Source organism: Camelus dromedarius, chromosome X (genome assembly GCF_036321535.1).
Source record: "Camelus dromedarius isolate mCamDro1 chromosome X, mCamDro1.pat, whole genome shotgun sequence".
Classification (NCBI taxonomy): domain Eukaryota; kingdom Metazoa; phylum Chordata; class Mammalia; order Artiodactyla; family Camelidae; genus Camelus; species Camelus dromedarius.
Genome location: NC_087472.1, coordinates 341,141 through 362,647, shown reverse-complemented (window position 1 = coordinate 362,647; position 21,507 = coordinate 341,141). Strand labels below are relative to the sequence as shown.

The 21,507-nt window shown below is 33.8% G+C and overlaps 1 protein-coding gene across 1 annotated transcript; it reads left to right on the top strand.

The window, feature by feature from the left end:
- The first annotated feature begins 401 nt into the window (after positions 1 to 401).
- Positions 402 to 21,071, top strand: CLIC2 (chloride intracellular channel 2). The gene is made up of 6 exons (XM_010980465.3): positions 402 to 685; positions 8,006 to 8,115; positions 8,241 to 8,366; positions 16,641 to 16,747; positions 18,259 to 18,440; positions 19,217 to 21,071. The coding sequence occupies exons 1-6, from the start codon at positions 629 to 631 to the stop codon at positions 19,376 to 19,378; spliced, it is 744 nt and encodes a 247-aa protein (XP_010978767.3). The 5' UTR covers positions 402 to 628; the 3' UTR covers positions 19,379 to 21,071.
- Positions 21,072 to 21,507: the final 436 nt, after the last annotated feature.

The window sequence follows — 21,507 nt, the reverse complement described above, 5'->3', positions numbered from 1 at the left end:
TATGTCAGCAGTAAAATTGAGGGAGAAGACATTTGCTGAAGTATACTTATTTTTTTTTAAAGCCACCATTTAGACAATGTCATTAGATAAACATTCTTTTCAATGATAAAACTTGAGTCATTTCTGGCCCTTTTCCTGGAAGAGCTTTTTGCTGCTTTCGGGTTACAAGAACAGCACAAGAAGGCCATTTTCTGGGCATGGAGCCCAGGATTCAAAGGGAGGGTCTAGAGAACATCTGGTCTGCTTGGTATATTGAAACTGCATGTGTGTGTTTGTGTGTATGTGCTTCTCCTATGCTGACTCATAACATTGAAGCCTCTCTGGAAACACCCCCACCCTTCTAGGCAGCCAGTTTATACACACCCCTAAGGCTCCTCCTTAATTCAAATGTTCGGTGAAGAGGAAGAGGAAAAAGAATTCAAGAGCTGTTCCCAAGCATCTAGAATTTTCTGCACCCCACCTCTTGAGAGAGTGGCCCAGCTCTGACTCAGTCCACTATAAGCTGAACTTTCCTTTTAAAGCACAACCGTCATTTAAGCCTTTGACTAAAACTGGAAGAAAAGAATTTGTGAGTACTGTGGACTGTACAGAAGGGAAGGGACTGACAACTGGCAGTAAAAATAGAAAAATGGCAGGCCCGAGGCCCAGCAGTCAAGCAGACCCTGAAATTGAGCTTTTTGTGAAGGTAAGTTTTCTAGCTATAATAACAGCTTACAGAATGTATTACTTCTTGGCACTGAACCTCAGCCTCTTTTTAAAAATTCAACATTTGGGCTAGAAATAGGAAATAATTTTGCAATTATATACCTACTTTGATTCCTAGAAGAATGTCTGGGTGTTTGGCTGCTCTTAGATAACAATATAAAAACATCTCATCTGAGAAAGGGAAGAAGACATGGTGGAAAGACAACTAGACTGACTGGTACAGAAAAACTAAATTGTATTGTTAGTGCATTCCTATGTAACCCTGGGAAAATCCCTCTGTCCCTCTTTGTTTTTCCATCTATAAAATGAAGGAGCCCAACAAAATGATCCTTAAGGGCTTTCCAGCTCTCACAACCTGTGTTTTATGAGATAGGTTTTAGAAGACCTGAATTTAAGGAGAAGAGGGCCAACACATAGTCCAAATAGAGATTTCTAAAATTATCTCACAATGGATGAACATCACAGCATGGTTACATGGACCCTATGGGAGGAAATAGCCAGGAATTTGTGTGCCTGTATGTGTGGAGGAGGCATTTTGTCTTGGTTGTTTTTTGTTTTTTTTTTTAATGTATTAATTTTTCAGAAAAGCCCTTTGGAAAACCCCTAAAGCAGAAAAAAGGAACATGTGTTTCTAAATTAGCCCATCAAGAAAAGGAAATAATTCTGTATGGGTTATTCCAAGTAGAAATTACCTAGTTTCCTTAATCTTTGCCTGTATTAAGTATTTTTCTCATATTCTCATTGACTATTAGAAGTATTCAGGATGGTGATAATAATAATTACAAACTCTTATATCATGCCTAACCTTTTTCTAAACATTTTACATATATTATCTCATTTAGTCCTGACAACAACTTAGGAGATAGGTTAATAGTAGTATAGTAGTATCATCAGGAGTAGTGGTGATAGTAGTGCTCCTCATTGTAGTAATATTGTCCTCATTATTTCTAGATAAGTAAGTTAAGGCAATAAAATTATGTAACTTACCTCTAAAACTACATTGCCTCTTTATGGCTTAGAAAGACATAAAATAAGGTGTGCTTACCAAATACTAGGTTTAACACCTGTTGGCCAAAGTAATATTTTTATAATCATTTAAAAATATTTAGCAACTAGTCACATATATACACCAAGGACACAATTAACCTGCCTTTTCAAAATTACAGGAGAGAAACTCAAATTCTTGCATAGCAAAATACTCCAACTAAGTGTTTTCTGGACTATGGGGTATAAGAGCTACTTCTCTTATCTCTGGACTCTAATAAAACATGTGACTGCTCAGATACAATGTAAATAGGCTTTAATATCTTAACTGGCTTTTTACATCTACCAATTCCAAACCAGAGGTAATATGTTTCTTCATAGGATAACTGAAGTGTTTCTTTTGTCTAAGCTTTTTCGTTCAATCCAAGCAAACTCCTCTAGCCAGTTGTGTGTTTATCCTCAAAGACTTCCCATGTTTGGGTAGTAATCTAGACAGGAGACATTAGCAAATCACACACTGGATAAGCAAATGTTGAATTAAGTAATAACTTTCAGATTAAAATAACTAATCACTTATTGAGTATTTACTATATGGCAGGCACTGTGCTAAGTGGTTTATGATTAACTCTATTTTATGGATACAGAAACTAAAGAAAAGAGTAGCTAGGTAACTTTGTCTCAGGTCACATAGCTAGTGAATGGCTGGGTTAAGATTCTAGTCTTTTATAATAGTTGTGCCTAATCTTATTCAATTGGTTTCAATTTGGCACACTTTCTAGTAAAAGTTCCCAGAATTTCATCAGATAAACTCCTTTAGAAGTAAGCTTATCTAATGACATTAATACAAGTTACAGATTTTCTGGAAGATACTTGAGTATAATTTGGTTCAGGTTTTTGTTTTGCTTTGCTTTAATATGTATTCCGAAGATCCCTGGAAGTTTCATGGAAGATACTGGGAGAGGGAATGGGGATTGAGAAGGGTGAAAAATATTAATGAGTAAGTTTAAAAAGCACTACTCTTTACCAATCATATCTCACTTATAGATAATTTGGTATCTTTCTAAAGATTAAATAAGTATGTAATTTCCCCAACTACTTCTGACTATGGCGCTTAAAAACTCTACCGCAACTTCCCCATTACCACTAAAGGGATCCCTACAAGAAAGTAAGTACTTTCCTGTCACAATTAAGAATTTCTATCACATAGCCCTATGTGTTCCATGTAGTCAGTGAAAAAATTGTCTTTCAGCTCTGAATGATTTGCACAAGATTTATATCCAGGAACTAAAAACAAAGGAATTTCTAACACATGTTTTATTTTCTCCAAATGCAGAATTTACCTTATTGGTTTGTTGTTCATTGATAAATGGAGTTTTTCTATTCTCCACCAGCCTAAAATTAAGTTTTAGTAGATTTGTAGGTAATGTTATAGACCCTAATATTTGGACCAAAATCCTGAATGTAATATTTTAGTCTTGATAAATGTTTTGAAAAAAAAATTATCTATGTGGAAAACAAGAAAGAAATGTTACTTTTCTCTGAATGTTCAGACTATTTTCAAATTCTCTTATAACTATCATAAACACTATCATAAAGACTGCTTAATTTTAAAAATCCAACAAAACTATTAGATGGTAAGAAAAAAGCAAACAGCCCAATCCAAAAATGGGCAGAAGACCTAAACAAGCAATTCTCCAATGAAGACATACAAATGGCCAATAGGTACGTGAAAAAATGCTCAATATTGCTAATTATCAGAGAAATGCAAATCAAAACTACAATGAGGTATCACCTCACACCAGTCAGAATGGCCATCATTCAAAAGTCCACAAATGACAAAGGCTGGAGAGGCTGTGGAGAAAAGGGAACCCTCCTACACTGCTGGTGGGAATGCAGTTTGGTGCAGCCACTGTGGAAAACAGTATGGACATTCCTCAAAAGACTTACCATATGATCCAGCAATCCCACTTCTGGGCACATATCCAGAGGGAACCTTAATTCAAAAAGATTTATGCACCCCAATGTTCATAGCAGCACTATTTCAATAGCCAAGACATGGAAACAACCTAAGTGTCCAATGACAGATGACTGGATAAAGAAATCGTATATTTATGCAATGGAATACTATTCAGCCATAAAAACAACATAATGCCATTTTCAGCAACATGGATGTCCCTGGAGAATGTCATTCTAAGTGAATTTAGCCAGAAAGAGAAAGAAAAATACCACATGAGATCACTTATACGTGTAATCTAAAGAAAAAAAGACAAATGAACTTATTTACAAAACAGAAACAGACTCTCAGACATAGAAAACAAACTTGTGGTTACCAGTGGGGAAGGGATTGGAAGGGATAAATTGGGAGTTTGAGATTTGCAGACACTAACTACATAAAACAAATAAACAACTAGTTCATACTGTATATCACAATGAGCTATATTCAATATCTTGTGGTAACTTATGGTGAAAAAGAATATGAAAATGAATATATGTATGTTCATGTATGACTGAAGCATTGTGCTGTGCACCAGAAATTGACACAACATTGTGAACTGACTATACTTCGATAAAAATTTTGAAAAAAACTATTAGATGGGAGAAAGCAGTGCTTGAGTGTGGATTCTGGAGTAGACAGTCCTGGGTTAGCTACATGAGAAGAGTATATATGTCATCAACTCTTGTGTAGCTGAATGTACTTTAGCAAATCAGCTTCTCTGAGCCTCAATTTCTTCCTCTGTGAAACAAGAACCTACTTCACAGGATCATCTTCATTGTGAAGATTAAATAAAATAAATATATAAGACACAGTAGTTGTTAACATAGTAAACACTCAACATGTGTCAGATATTATGGCCATTATTATTTTTCATGTTTATAAACTTAGATCTCAAACACAAAGGGAAAAAGTTTTCACCATAAGTTACTACAAGATATTGAACATAGTTCCCTGTGAATGTTTTGGTGAACGACCACATTCTGTCTTTGCCAACAAAAGATACTTAAGTAGGTAATTCATCAGTCAGGCTAGGAAATTTACATCCTAAACTTGTGCATGATGGCACTTATTATAAACAGAAAAAAATTCAGTTTTCCTGTAAAATTGTACTGCATTTCCCCCACACCTTACTGTTTTGACTTTCCTTTTGCCAAAGGCGATCCACCCTTCCTGCTGTATCTATTGTCAGACTTCATTCTTCTTCCTGCCTCCCACCCCAATCAAGTTTCCACTCACTAAGCCCAGTTATGATTGGATACTTAGTCTGACCTCTGTTACAAAGAAGTTCAGCTGCCAAGTTTTGTTGCCTTTTCCCATATCTCTTCACTCCCTGACACCACAAAAGAGCAACAACAAACATTTCCTCTGTCACACTCACTGCCAGGAAAAGGAAAATTTGCCAAAAATAAGAATTATGTCCAAGATCAAGGTGTTAGCATGGTCAGTTTCTGGTGAGGACTCTCTTCCTGGCTTATTATAGATAGGTGCCTTCTTGCTGTGTCCTTGCATGCACGGTGAGGGGAGAGAAAGAGGAATGAAGCTCCCTGGTCTCTCCTTATAAAGCCATTATACCTTCATAACCACATCTAAACCTATTATTTCCCAAAGACTTCACCTCCAAATACAATCACATTGGGGGTTAACACTTCAATATATGATGTATTGTCTTCATGGGAGATTCACGTTTTAGACACTTCAACCTCGACATATCCCAAACTGAATTTCTTCCCCGTTTTTTTACTCCACACACTGACCTATATTTTCTTTAGACGTCCTAATCCTTGACTTTATTATCACCCCCTTCCATGGTTATACCCTTTCCTTTCTCATTGCAGTATCTGCAGCCTCTGCATAATATCATTTATTTGAGGTTTTTCTGTTCTTCTTTTTGTACTTTTCCATTGTAATACATTTTATTGAGGTATAATTTACATAAAATAGTATGGACTTATTTTAAGTGCACAATCAAATGGCTTTTCACAAATGTATACACATAACCACTACCCCAATCAAAATATAGAATATTTCCATCATCTCAGAAAGTCCCCTTGTATCTCTATGCTGTCAATCTTCCCAACCCTACCCCATACCCCCTTGCCAGATGAGCACTGATCTGCTTTCTTTAAGGAGATATTGGTTTGTATTTTCTAAAATTTTCTATATTGAATCATACAGTATGTACTCTTTATTTGGGGGAAGGCGGTGGTCTGGGTTCTGTCACTCAGTATAATTATTATGAGATTTGCCCGTATTGCTATATGCAGCAATAGTTCATTCCTTTTTTATTGCTGAAGTCTTCAGCTGCATGAGTGGTACCATATTTGTTTATTCATTCACCCACTGAAGGACATTTATGTTGTTTCCAGTTTGGGGCTATTATGAATAAAGTTGCTATGAACATTCATGTACAAGTCTTTCTATGCCTATATGCTTTCATTTCTCTTGGGTAAGAATCTAGGATTAGAATTGCTGGGTCATATAGTAGGTACATTTTTAACTTTGAAAAACTCTTTATAAAACAGGTGTACCATTTTACACTCCCAACAAGAGTATATCAGTTCCAGTTGATCTACATTCCTGCCAATACTTGGTATGGTCACTATTTTTAATTTCCATTATTCTAATTTATGTGTAGTTGTATCCCATTGTGATTTTAATTTGACATTCCCTAATGATGTTGAGCATTTTTGCATGTCCTTACTTACCATCTGTATATTTTTTGTAAAGTATTTAAATTTCTTGCCCATTTTAAGTTGGGTAGTTTTTATTGAATTGTAAGAGTTCTTTATTCATATTTTTATATATTTTGGATACAAGACATTTTTCATTTTCTTTACAGTTCTTTCAAAAAGTAGACTTTAGCTTTGATGTAGCCCAGTTTATTGCATTTTTCTCTTCTCTCCCTCACTTTAAATACCAGCCACATTGACCCTCTTTCATTCAGTTCCTTATATATGTCGTGTGCAAGCCTGTTGCAAAACCTTTGGATATGCTATTCTCTTGTTCTAGAATGCCCTCTTCATGCCCATTCACCTAGTTAGCTCTTACCCTTTGAACTCAGTTCAAATGCAGCTTCCTTAGGAAATGTCTTCCCTGACAGACCCCATATAGATTGTGTTTCTCTGTTACACACTCATAACATGCATGTTCTTCCTTCAAAGAATTTATCTCAGTTTAAAACAAAGTTTAAAAAAACCTGAAAGTTAAATTTGGGGGTATTATATACATATGTACATTATACAATGTATAATTATATATATGTCTATGTACATATATAATTATGTCTGGTTTATGTTAAACACAATTATTTTTCAGTAAATATTTATTGGGAGAGTGAATGAATAAATGAATATAAGACCCATAGATAAATGTAAATATGTATAAAATTTTAAAGCAGAAAAGTGTATTGTTGTCAATCAGTGCGGGAAAGATGAATTTTTAAATGAAGGATGTTGACAACTATTTATAAAAAAAAATAATAAACCTGGAGTCCTAGTGCACTTCTTATGCCAAAATAAATGCCAAATAGATGAAACAAATGTAAAAATTAAGTCATAAATGTACTAGAGGAAAACATGAGAAAATATCTTTATAGTAAAACAAAACAGGAAAGTAATTTTTTCTTTGCAATCATGATGTATTTAATGGCCATATAAGCAGATCAGAAAAACCAGATTGCATAAAGGAAAACAATGTAAGATTTTATGTAAAATTAAAATTTTATGCAAGACATATTTTTAAAATTGCATATAACATGTATCAAGAAGAGTTAGCATCTTTAGTATAAAAGCAATTTTTTCCAAAGTAATAAGGAAAAAGTCATCACCTTAATAAAAAAAATGTAAAGTTGTCATCAACAAACAATTCACAGAATAAGGAAATCAAATGGCCAAGGAACATATGGGAAATACCTTTGAAGAAGGAAATTTTGCAAGATCTACCAAAATGGAAAATGCGCATACTCTTTACTCAGCATTCTCATTTTAAAGATTAGCTCTAAACATACAATCTCAAAAATGGAACAAGTTATATGCTCAGAAATATTTGTTGCTAAAGTACTTCGGATAGCAAAAATTTTGGAATATCTAAAATGGTTCAATAGGAAATGGTTATATACATTCTGGCAATATATAAAATGTATTATTTATTGTTATATATTCATCACACTTGTAATTGTACATACAATGAGATTACTGGATTCACTATCTCTCTCTGCCCACAGATGGTAGAATTCATGAGATTAAGCACTATCATTTCCTGGTAAGGCACTCAATACATGTTGAGCGAATGAATGAATGAGGCTTTTCTTTATCTTAATAGGCTGGAAGTGACGGGGAGAGTATTGGAAGCTGTCCCTTTTGCCAACGCCTTTTTATGATCCTCTGGCTTAAAGGAGTTAAATTCAATGTGACTACTGTTGACATTACCAGGTAAGAAAAATCAGGACATGTTTCATTCTGGGGATTAAAATCAGTAGATAACAATACAATGTTGGTGTTTGTATAATGTGTAGTTTATCTAATGGCCTAACTCTGCTTATTTTCAATAATCATAGAAAACCTGAAGAGCTGAAGGACTTAGCCCCAGGTACCAATCCTCCCTTCCTGGTGTATAACAAGGAGTTGAAAACAGACTTCATTAAAATTGAGGAGTTTCTAGAACAGACACTGGCTCCTCCAAGGTACAGCATTTTACAGGATATTATTGTTCATGAAATAATCTATTATATTGACTTATTTACTTCAGATTGAGTATTCTTACTTCTAAACATAACTCTTTTTCAATGTCAGACTTCTCTTTTGCTACCTTTCTAGAAAAATTTGCTAAGATCCCATTTGATCACTCCATGTATGATTAGAAAACTTTACTACAGAATTATTTATTTAATATATGTAAAGCTGTTAAAACTTTATGAGATGCAAGTAGTATATTAGGAAAGGGCAAAGGATAGACTTGGAAACCTGGGAAAGATGGGTAAATTTAGGCTACATTTAATCTCAGCGACATTATCTGATCCATAATCATGTTTGGGGGCATTATACTGATAGAAATCAGATTTATTTTATTGTAGAGCCCTCAGAAGATCTACAATTTAGAAGTAGCCTTTAATCCAGTCTGACCTTTTAGCTCTTCAGTTTGAGAAATATAGTCTATTATGTATAAACTTCCCCCTTCAACTTCAAATGCACAAAGACAATCGATGTAACATTTTAAATTATTTTTAAATGTGTAGCATATTTAAAATAAGAAAGTAAATTCTCTGTAGTATAGAAATAGAGAAGAAACCCATGGTGGAATTGGAGTGAGGGCATGGGGTAATAACATTGTATAGTTCATAAGGACTGGTCACGACTAGTCTTATATCACTGATGGCATGAAGATAGAATATACCCAACACAAGAGGTAGGGGCCAGGAAACAGTTCTCACAGTTAGCCAGAGGCCATAACTGCACTGTCTATACTTGAATGACAGCTGTATATCTCTGCCCCAAAATGATAGTGTCTGGAAACAATAAGCTTGCTGCATTCATTTTTTATTGCTGTGCAACAAATTCACTCTTAAAATGTCACTCATTTATTATCTCACAGTTTTAATTGGTCAGCAGTCTGGTCGTAAACTTAAAACTGCACTAAAAATAGTCTGTCATACACACACACACATACACATATATATGTGTGTATGTGTGTGGTGTATATATATATATACATATACACATACACACAAGTTCTATTGGTCTGTAATTCTTCCTACCTAAGAAACTAGGGATACTATTTTAGATTCTTTCCTGTGTGCCTATTCTAGATCTCTTTCATCTGTTATTGACGGTTTCTTAGATTTTAAGCACCTGTTCCAAGTTTGTCCAATAAGTATCAAGTCTTACTTTGTTCTTTTCCCCCCATCCACCTTCCTTTACTATCTGGTCCCCAACCTTTTCTTGCACCCAAAAGTAACTAGTGAAAAAATCATTGTGTATCTTTCCATATCTTTTTCTATGTTCATATGAGCATAATAATAGTAAGCATAATGTACTTCATAAATAAATTGCATCTTGCTTATCTCATTTCTTCAGGTATACTGGTACAGATTTAACTTATTATTTTAATGGCTCCATAATAGTCCGTGTCACAGATGTGCTACAAGTTGCCAAACTATTCTTCTACTGATAAACATTCCCCTTTCTTACATTTTTAGAATCACTACAAGCAGTGATTTTTTATTGTATTATTTATTATTTTATTTTTGCAGTGGGAGGAGGTAATTAAGTTTGTTTATTTTTAGAAGAGGTACTGGGGATTGAACCCAGGACCTCATGCATGCTAAGCATGCACTCTACAACTTGAGCTATATCCTCACCCCCAGTGTTTTAATAACATGCTTGCTCATATGTCTTTATGTACTGGTGTTTTTATTCCTGTGGGATATGCTCCCAGCAGCAAAATTAAAATGGTATATAGCTTTACAATTTTTTACTGCTTTACCCATCAGTGTATGAAGGTACTCTTTCCCCACATATCTGTAATACTATGTGCTATCTTTCTTTTAAAACTTGTGGCAACCTGATGGGTATAGTGATACCTCATTGATACCTTAGTATGCATTTCCCTGATTAATAGGTGAATTTGACAGTGACATCATAAATAATAAAATGCTTAGAAATAAATTTAACCAAAGAGGATAAAAACTTGTACACAGAAAACTACAAACCATTGCTGGAATAATTTAAAGATCTAAATAAATGGAAAGATATTTATTAGTTTCTGAGGGCTGCCATAACAAAGTGCCACAAAAGGAGTGGCTTAGAACAACAGAAATTTGTCTTGCAGTTCTGGAAGCAAGAAGTCTAAAGTCAAGGTATCAGCAGGGCCATACTCTCAGAAACGTATAAGAGAAGTATCCTTCTTTGCTTCTACCTAGATTCTTGTGATTTTCCAGCAATCATTGTATTGTAGATACATAGGTCCAATCCTCCATCTTCACAGGGCATTCTCCCTATGTCTCTGTATCTTCACAAGGTGTTCTTTTTTAAGGATACAAGTCATATTGGTTTAATGGGCCCACCTTACTCCATTATGGCCTCATCCTAACTATTTCAGTAACAATCCTATTTCAAAATAAAGTTACATAATGAAGTATTGGAGTTTATGACTTCAACATATGTTTTTGGGGAGACACAGTTTAACCCATACAAACATTCCATATGCATGGGTGAGGAGACTTCATATTATTCATATAGAAAAATTCCCCAAAGGGATCTACTAATTCAATGCAGTACCAACCAAAATCCCAATGGTATTTTTACAGAGATGAAAAGGCCAATCCTCAAATTCATATGGAATTGCAAGAGACCACAAATAGCTAAAATAGTCTTGATAAGGACAAACAAAATGAGAGGACTCACACTTCCTGAGTCTCAAAATTTACTACAAAGCTACAGTAATCAAAACATTGCAGTACTTGCATAATAATAGACTTAAAGATCATTGGAATAGAAATGAAAGTACATAAATAAACCCATAAATCTATGGTCAATCAATTTTAAAGAGTGCCAAAAAACATTCAATGGTGAAAGAATAGTGTTTCCAACAAATGTTCCTGGGACAATTAGATATTCACATTCACATGCCGAAGAATAAAGTTAGACCTTTATCTCACACCATATAGAAAAATTAACTCAAAGTACATCAAAGACCTAATGTATGGGCTAAAACTATAAAACTTTTGGAAGAAAATATACAGGTAAATCTTCAGGAGCTTGTATTTGGCAATGGATTCTTAAAAATGACACCAAAAGCACATGCAACAAAAGAAAAAATAGATAAATTAGATGATATGGATGATAGAATAATGAAAATCACCCAATCAGAACAGCACAAGGAAAAACAAATTTTAAAAAATGAGAAAAGTTTAATGGACCTCTGAGGCAACATCAAGAGAACTAACATTTACATTATAGGGATCTCCAAAGGAGAAAAGGGAGAGAAAGGGGTACAAAAGGTATTTGATTAAATTATGTCTAAAAACTTCCCAAAGCTGAAGAAGGAAACATTTCCAGGCACAGGAAGCACAGAGAGTCCCAAATAGATAAACTCAAAGAGACCCATACAAAGGCATATCATAGTTAAAATGGCAAAAGTTAATGACAAAGAAAGAATTCTAAAGAGAAAAACAAAGAGTCTTTTCCCTTTAGAGAAGACCCTTTAACACTTTTTTAGGGTTGGTTTAATATTGATGAGCTCTTTTCATTTTTGCTTGTCTGAGAAGTTTTTATCTCTCCTTCTAATTGATAACTTTGCTGGGTAGAGTATCCTAAGTTGTAGGTTTTTCCCTTTCAGCACTTAAAATATATCATGCCATTTCCTCCTGGTCTGCAAATTTTCTGAAGAAAAATAAGCTGATAACATCATGGGGGTTCCTTTGTATGTGACTAGTATCCAAAATATTTAAAGTACTCTTACAATTCAACATCAGAAAGACACTTAATTTAAAAATGGACAAAGGATTTGAGTAGACATTTCTCAGAGAATATATAAAAATGGCTAATAAGTACATGTAAAGATGCTTAATGTCATCAGCTATTAGCAAAATGCAAATCAAAACCACAATGCCCATTTTTCAATTGGGTTGCTTTTTTCTTTTTGATATAGAGCTTTCTGAAATGTTTATAAACTTTGGATATTAACCCCTTATTGTCATATCATTTGCAAATATTTCCTTACATCCAATAGGCTGTCTTTTCGTTTTGCCAATGGTTTCCTTTTCTGCGCATTATCTTTTAAGTTCAACTAGGTCCCATTTGTTTTTGTTTTTGTTTTTTGCTTTTATATCTTTTACCTTAGGAGACAGATGCAAAAGAAACAAATTGCTATGATTTAGGTCAAAGGGTTCTGCCTATGTTCTTTTCTAGGAGTTTTATGGTTTTAGGTCTTACATTTAGGTCTTTAATCCACTTTGAGTTAATTGTTTGCATATGGTGTGAGAAAGTTTTATAATCTCATTGTTTTACATGTAGCTGCCCACTTTTCCCAGCACTACTTATTAAAGACACGGTCTTTTCTCCATTGTATAGTCTTGCCTCGTTTGTCATATATTAATTGACTGTAAGTGAATTGGTTTATTTCTTGACTCTCTATTCTGTTCCATTGATTTATGTGTCTGTTTTTGTGCCAATATTATGCTGTTTTGATGCCAGTAGCTTTGTAGTATAGTCTGAAGTCAGAGTATGTGATACCTCCAGGTTTGTTCTTTTTCTCTCAAGATTATTTTGACATTTCAGAGTCTTTTATAGTTCCATATGCATTTTAGGATTATTTGTTCTAGTTTTGTGAAAAATGTCATGGGTATTTTGATAGGGTTTGCACTAAATCTGTAGATTGCTTTGGGCAGTGTGGAAATTTTAACATTATTAATTCTCCTAGTTCAAGATTACAAGATATCTTTCCATTTCTTTATACCATTTTCAAATTCCCTAATCAATATTTTATAGTTTTTAGAGAATAGGCTTTTCACCTCCTTGGTTAAGTTTATTCCAAGGTATTTTATTCTTTTTGATATGATTGTAAATGGGATTGTTTCATTAATTTCTCTTTCTAATAGTTTATTATTAGAGTATAGGTAAACCATAGATTACTGCAGATTCATCATGTATCCTGCAACTTTACTGCATTCATTTATTATTTCTAATAGGTACTGAAACAAAAACATGTATGCAGCTTTTCATAGCAAAAGCATTCACACTAGCTAAAAGGTAAAAACAACACAAATATCCATTTGATTATTGGATAAACAAAATGTGGTATATGCATACAATGAAATATTATTCATCAACAAAAAGGAATGAAGTCCTGATACATACCAAAAAAAATGAACCTTGAGACATTATACTAAGTAAAAGAAGCCAAACACAAATGACCACACATTGTATGATTCCATTTATATAAAGTGCCCCAAATAAACAAGCCCATAGAGACAGAAAGATTAGTGGTTCCAGGGGATGGGAAGAGGAGTAAATGGGGAGAAACTGCTTAATGTGAGCACAGTTTCCTTTTTGTGTGATGAAAATGTTCTGAAAATAGATAGGGGTGGTGATTGCACAATGCTGTGGCTGTACTAAAAAACAATGAATCATACATTTAAAAATAGTTTAAATGGTAAGCGTTATATTATGTGAATTTTATCTCAGTTTTTAAAAATTGGGCTTTTAATTGAAATTGCATTTAATTTGTATTACTATTTGAACAAATTTCATTTTTATGACGTGAATTCATCCCATCAGAGGACTTGATTTGTATATTTGTTTGGGTATCATCTTATGTTCTTTTTTTTTTTTAAATTGAGATATGATTGTCATATAACATTGTTTATTTAGGTTTAAGGTATACAACATGTTGATTTGATACATTTATGTATTGCAATATGATTACCCCCATAGCATCAGCTAACACCTTTATCCCATAAAATAATTAATATTTCTTTTTGTGGTGATAACAGTGAAGATCTAATGTATTAGAAACTTTGAAATTTATAATAGAGTATGGTTGACTCTAATCACAATACTGTGGATTAGATTTCCTGGGCTTACTTATCCGCCAGTTACAAGTTTTTACTCTTAAATAACATCTCCCCAATTTCTCCAGTCCACAGCCTCTTGTGACCATGATTCTAATCTCAGTTTTTATGAGTTTGGCTTTTCATGATTCCACATGTAAGTGATGTCATACAATGTTTGTCTTTCTCTGTGCAGCCCGTCTCACTTAACATAATGCTCTTAAGATCCATTCATGTTGGCTCAAATAGCAGGATTTCCTTCTTTCTCATGGCTGAGTAATATTCCAGTGTATGTGTGTGTATAAAACCACATCTTCTTTATCCAGCCTTTTGCTGACAGATGCTTAGGTTATCAACCTAAGTGCCTGTCTTATGTTCTTTCATGATATTTTATTTTGTTCTGCTTTTTTATTTGTTCTATACACTTTGTATTAAATTATTGCTAAATATTTTATACTTTTGTTACTATTGTAAATTTAATATGCTGCTAATATCCATTTATTTCTGGTTATTGCTAGCATATAAAAGTTATTTCTAAAATGTTTGACTTGTATTTAGCCACCTTATCAAAAATAGCTCATTAATTCTAGAAATTTTTCCTATACTTTCTTGGTTTTTCTAGGTATATAATTACATTGTTGCTTCTCTTCCAATAATACTGATTGCTTTATGTTATTGTCTTTTTCCACTTGGTAAAATCTCAAAAACAATGTCAACTATAATAGTAATTGTAGGCATTCCTGTTTTGTTACTAAATATAATGTAAAAAATGTAGACTCACTGTTTTAAATGGTGTTTTTACTTGTCTTACTGGTTAGTACATTCAGCACAATGTTAAAGAGCAGTAGGGATCATGATTATCCTCATCCTTTAGTGGTTTTAAAGGAAATAGCTCTAACATTTCATCTTTTAAAATGATGCTTGCTGAAAATGTTTGATTGATACTTTTTATCAAGTTAAGGAAATTAATAAATTTAATCATTTGACAAATATTTACTAAGTGTCAGGTACTATTCTAGACACTTGAGACACATCAGTGAATAAAAAATGGGAAAAAACTTTCTGTTCTAGCAGAGCTTACATTTTAGTTAGGGAGGACAGTAAATAAGCAAGATTTAAAAGCAAAATATAAACTATTTTAGATGATGACAAATACTAAGAAAAACTAAGTCAAGGGAGGGAAGTAGTGGGTGTTAGGGACAGGGTGGAGGTTGCAATGTCAGGCAAGGTGGTCAGAGAAAGCCCTTACTTAGGAGAAGATAACAGATAAAAAGACCTGAAAAAAGAAGGGGAGCAGGCCATGTGCATATATCAGGAAAAGCACTCTATTTAAGGGCAGACCAAGTGAAAAGGCCCTGGGGTGGCAGCTTGTCAGGTCTATTTGAAGAACAACAAGGAGGTCAGTGTGAAGCAAAGTAAGGAAGAGAGTAGGAAGAGGTGATGAGACAGGTAAGGTGGGGTCAGATCATATTGGCCCTTGTAGACAGACCACTGTGAGGACTTGAGTTCTGAGTCTGAATGAGATGGGAACATTCCAAGGTAATGAGTAAGGGAGAGACATAATATACTTACATTTTACATGATTGTTCTGACAGCAGGTGGATAATAGACAGGGAGTGTGAGGAATAAGGTTGGCAGTGGGAGACTAATCAAAAGCTGCTGCAGTAATATAGGCTTTGTACCGGGCAGGGAGCAATGGAGAGGGTGAGCAATAGACAGATTCTGGGTACATGTTGAAAGGTAGACTGGCTGGAGTTGCCTATGGATCAAATGTGGATATAGAGAGAAAGAGGAACCAAGGAAGATGGCTAAGTGTCTGGTTGAACCATTTCCAGTTACTAATGGGGGTTCTATGAATAGGAATTGATTTTCATTGAATACTTTCTGGGCATCTATTCATGGTCATACAGTTTTCCTTATCTAAGTTGTTAATGTGGTGAATTACATTATTACATTATTTTATTTTATCATGCTAAATTAACTTTGTATTACCTAAGAGGCTGATATCTGGGCTACTTTCCCCCATCTTCTTCATCCTCTTTATTTTTTATGTGTTTTTTAATTTGGAGCCGTGTGTTTTCATACTATTTATCTTTGAAAATGTATTACCACCATATCTTCCACCAAGTAGGCTTTTAGGAGCAAATATGGGGACCTAACTGCTGTTTGAAACATTGTTTCTATAGGTAAATGAGTTTTGAATTCCAGATACCTGATTTCCTGGTGAAATTTAGAAACTAAAGTATTCTCAGATTGGGGAAAAGACATATTTCCAATGAGAGATTTCTCAGGACCTTCAATTTCCAGCACAGTTTTCCAAAATCTCCAGTCTCAGTAGAATGCAAGCTAGGACACCTGGTCTCTGTCTTATTATGTGTGAATGATAGTGCAGTGATGTTTCTTTTTAAGGTATCCTCATCTGAGTCCCAAGAACAAGGAGTCCTTTGATGTGGGCTGTAATCTCTTTGCCAAGTTTTCTGCATACATTAAGAATACACAAAAGGAGGCAAATAAGAGTAAGATATCATTTTTTGAATTTTTCTCCAATCTTTTTTTAATTGAAATATATTTTATTTACAATTTTGTGTTAGTTTCAGGTGAATAGCAAAGTGATTCATCTATATATAATCTTTTTAATTATATATATAATCTTTTTCAGATTATTTTCCATTATAGGTTATTACAAGGTATTAAATATAGTTCCCTGTGCTATAGAGTAGAAACTTGTTGTATTTTATATGCAGCAGTGTTTATCTGTTAATCCCAAACTCCTAATTTATCCCCCCACCCCCCACCCCCTTTCCCCTTTGGGAACCATAAGATAGTTTTCTATGTCTGTGAGTCTGTTTCTGTTTTATAAATAAGTTCATTTGTATCATTTTTTAAAAATTCCACATATAAGTGATATTATATGATTATTGTCTTTGCCTGACATACTTCACTTATTATGATAATCTCTAGGTCTATCCATGTTGCTGCAAATGACATTATTTTATACTTTTTTTATTCCATTGTGTATACATACCACATCTTCTATATCTAGTCATCTGTTGATGGACATTTAGGTTGCTTACATGTCTTGGCTATTGTAAATAGTTCTGCTGTGAACATTGGGGTGCATGTATCTTTTTGAATTAGATTTTTCATCTTTTATGGATATATGCCCAGGAGTGGCATTGCTGGATCATATGGTAACTCTATTGTTAGTTTTTTAAGGAACCTCTATACTGTTCTCCATAGTGGCTGCACCAAACTGCATTCCCACCAGCAGTGTAGGAGGGCTCCCTTTTCTCCACAGCCTCTCCAGCATTTGTCATTTGTGGACTTTTGAATGATGGCCATTCTGACTGGTGTGACGTGATACCTCATTGTAGTTTTGATTTGCATTTCTCTAATAATTAGTGATGTTGAGCATCTTTTCATGTGCATGTTGGCTATCTGTATGTCTTCTTTGGAGAAATGTTCTCTCTTCTGAAATTCCTTTGTATGAAGTTTTATTGCCTTTAGAACCTAAGATTCAATATAGCAATTACCAACCTTGCACAATTAGAACATTGACATGCCAGATGTGAAATAACTGCAGGATTGTATTTCTTAACCTCCGCAACTTTCCCAGTCCTGTGTACCTCTAAGGTTTCTGAAACCATAGCACCTACCATCTCCCACAAGCATTCTTGAATAGGTTTACTATTCTCTGAGTCATGAGAGCTATTATTTTCTGATTCCACTTTCTGACTCTTCTACGTTAAGTAATAATATATATTACTTTTCTTTCTTTCTTTGACTCCTCCCAATGTAACTCCTCAATAAAAGTCCAAAAATATTTCCACTCGCTATTTGATTAAACATCTGATTCTGTCTTATTGGGTGGTAGTCAAGCATTCTAGTTAACTATATATATTTTGAAGAGCCAGTGTAAACATTGTGTATAGATAGAGATATCTAAGTATATGAAAAACATTTTGAGAATGTATTTAGTCATGAAGACAATACATTTATAAGTAACCCTATGACTTCATTGCCTCAGATTTTGAAAAATCTCTGCTTAGAGAATTTAAGCGTCTGGATGACTACTTAAACACCCCACTTCTGGATGAAATTGATCCAGACAGTGCTGAGGAACTCACAGTTTCCAGAAGATTGTTCTTGGATGGGGATCAGCTGACACTGGCTGACTGCAGTTTGTTACCAAAACTGAACATTATTAAAGTAAGTCTTTATAGGGCAGGCTGAATGATTGGGAGCAATTTGGGAGTTGCCAGCAGGAAGCACAGTAACCATTCAGTGTGAGGTTTTTATATGATGACTTCGTCATCATCATTATGCATAGTGTATGTCTCCTTTTTCTCCTCAGAGGAAAAGTCCAGAATTATCTCCTCTGGGAAACATAAAAACTGCCTGTTTCTTTTTTCCTAAAGTGTTTTCTACTGCCTTGTCTATAGAACAAGGGTAATATTACCCATTTCATGGAATAGTTGAGAAAATTAAATAAATTAAGGTATGTGAAATACTTAGAACAGTGTCTGGATCATAACAAGTGACAATAATGTGGGCTATTAATATTATTATTATGATATAAACATTAATTTAACAAATTTGTACTGAACAGAACTTATTCTATCTCAGGTGCTATGCCAGACACAGAGAATACATAAAAAATAAGACACTGTCAGGATCCTAAACAAACTTTTAGTCCTGGGGAGACATATGTGCTTTTTCCTGTGCTTCCTTCTTCTATACACATTCATAATTAAATACAGCATAAATATAAATATGATTAAAAGCATAGAGTTTCATCTACATTTGTAGACAAAATATTAAAGTAGTAAATCCAAGATTCTTTAAATTTATTTTTTAGTACTTTTTGTGCAGATAACATGTCCTTGATGATCTTGACTCTTGAGATATGTTTTTATACACTAGGTATATTACTGATGCCTCTTACTACCAACTGCTTTTTCTTCTTTTTTCCCCCCAAACCCTAGGTTGCTGCAAAGAAATACCGTGACTTTGACATTCCAGGAGAATTCTCAGGTGTCTGGCGCTATCTCCAGAATGCTTATGCCCGTGAAGAATTTACCCACACGTGTCCTGAAGACAAAGAAATTGAAAATACCTATGCAAGTGTGGCTAAACAGAAGAGTTAGAACAGCTCTTTCAGTAGAAGAAGTTCATTTGTTTTTCACTTGTTATCATATTAGACAGTTTCTTGGAAATAAGAATATGCAAAATATTGTTTCTTCTGTCCAACTCTTTTATGAAGAATGCTATATTTTCTGTCTCTAGTTAATCCAAACTATCTGCTCATTGTGTATTTTAAAGGTCTTCATGTTTTCACTTAATTTTTAAAATTCCTATTACACAACCACTGTAATCTTAAATGACATGGAAATCATAAAGATCTTTTGCTATTTGATTAAATTCCTAGAATGCAGAATGCATCATGTCAATAGATGGTTGAAGTTACAAATGACATATAGCCACAATCTCAAACTGTTCCTTAGAAACATTTCCATCTAAATCATTAAAAACAATTTTACGTTTTTGCTAGTTTAATACATGCATAAGTTTATTTATCATGTGAATAATGAATCAGAGAGTGAGCATATTAGAGAGGCAAATCTTAAAAGAATGATTTTTTAAAAATCAGCTCTAGGAAGAGATCAAGATCAAGACCTAGAAATATGACTAACTCATAGTCAGAGATGAGAATATGAACCTTATGACCAGATTACATTGTTGTTAAATGAGCAAGCACTCATTAGATAAAACATAGTAGTAATTTTTTAAATATTAGAAGCAAAAATATGGCAAAGTTGCAAAGGAAATTAGATCTTTTATTCAACAGAAATAAGAAGGAAGCTAAGCAATTTGACTGACCAAAAGGTGTTGTTGTTATCCATTAAAGGATAAAGCAAACCATTCTTAAAGGATAATCAAAAATCTTTCTATAGAATTTAAAATATTCCATTACTATATGAACTCAAATTTACATGTTAAAATACAATCAAATCACTCAAATTTGAAAACAAAGGCTGAACTTAACTCTTGGTACTTAAGTCTTATCCAACTGCACAGGTATTGATATAGCTTAGAATAACCCTCCTAGGGAAAAGGATTATTATCTTCTTAAATCAATACAATTCAATTCAGTAACTACTTATTGAGTACTTACTATGTTATTAACTATTATTTAGTTTTTTTATTCTTCACAACAACCTTATGAAATATGTAAAGAAAAGTCTGCCTCATGCCCAAGGAGCAGTCCCTGTTTTCAGAAAACATGCAGTTCAATAATAGAGACAGGTAATTAAACATGCAACTATAATACACGTGTTATGAAAAGAGTAAGTACAAGATTATATAACAGAAGTACATCCTTTTGTGTTCCCCCAGCCTGACCTCAAACAGTTCTACTTGGTCATAATGACTGGTAGTGGAAAGTATTCCTTGATTAGGCCTTTATTCTGTTCCTTGGGAGTAACTCTTTCAGTCTATCTTTATCTATGAATCTTGGTGTTTTCCTTTATAAAAACTTTCCTTTTATATTATCCCTTTTGGTAATATTTGAAGGTAGTATTTAAATAGTGGGCTGTAGTTTGGGACCGAGAAGATCTCTGGGCATACTTCTTATCCATGAAAGGGATATTTTAAAATCCACAACCATCATATTTTCTATTAGTTCAGACTTATTTTTATTTTGGCAGTACATTTTTCTAAAATGTTTTTAACTTTTTAGCAATTTTTTTCATTGGATGTGTGCATTTAATATGGAACTGATGTGAAGTAAGCACCTTGTCTGTATTTTCAACTTTGAAGAATGAAAAAATGCATATACAATTACTGTATTTTGCTTCATACATTAGGAAAAAATACTAAATCAATCTTGGTTTCCACATTTACAAACATCAAATACACATGAAAGCCCAGTTCAATCTTACTCAATATATTAGTCTGCTCAGGCTGCTGTAAAAAAAAAAAAACAAACCATAGACTAGTTGGCTTAAAGAATAGAATTTTATTTTTTCACAGTTCTGGAAACTAGAAGTTCAGATAAAAGTGCTGATATGGTCAGTTTCTGGTGAGAGCTCTTTTCCTGGATTGTAGACATGTGCTTTCTTACTGTATCCTTAAAAAGCAGAGAGAGAATGAGAGAGAGCGCCTATGTTGTCTCTTCTTCTAAGGGCACTAATCGCATCATGTGGACCCTTTTATCATGACCTCATGTAAACCTAATTATCTCCCAAAGGACTCATCTCCAAATACCATCACATTG

Coding starts and splice junctions, on each gene's coding strand:
- CLIC2 (XM_010980465.3), top strand. CDS start 629: ATGGCAGGCCCGAGGCCCAGCAGTCAAGCAGACCCTGAAATTGAGCTT. Junction 686..8,005: donor AAATTGAGCTTTTTGTGAAG/GTAAGTTTTCTA, acceptor TTATCTTAATAG/GCTGGAAGTGACGGGGAGAG. Junction 8,367..16,640: donor CAGACACTGGCTCCTCCAAG/GTACAGCATTTT, acceptor TTTCTTTTTAAG/GTATCCTCATCTGAGTCCCA.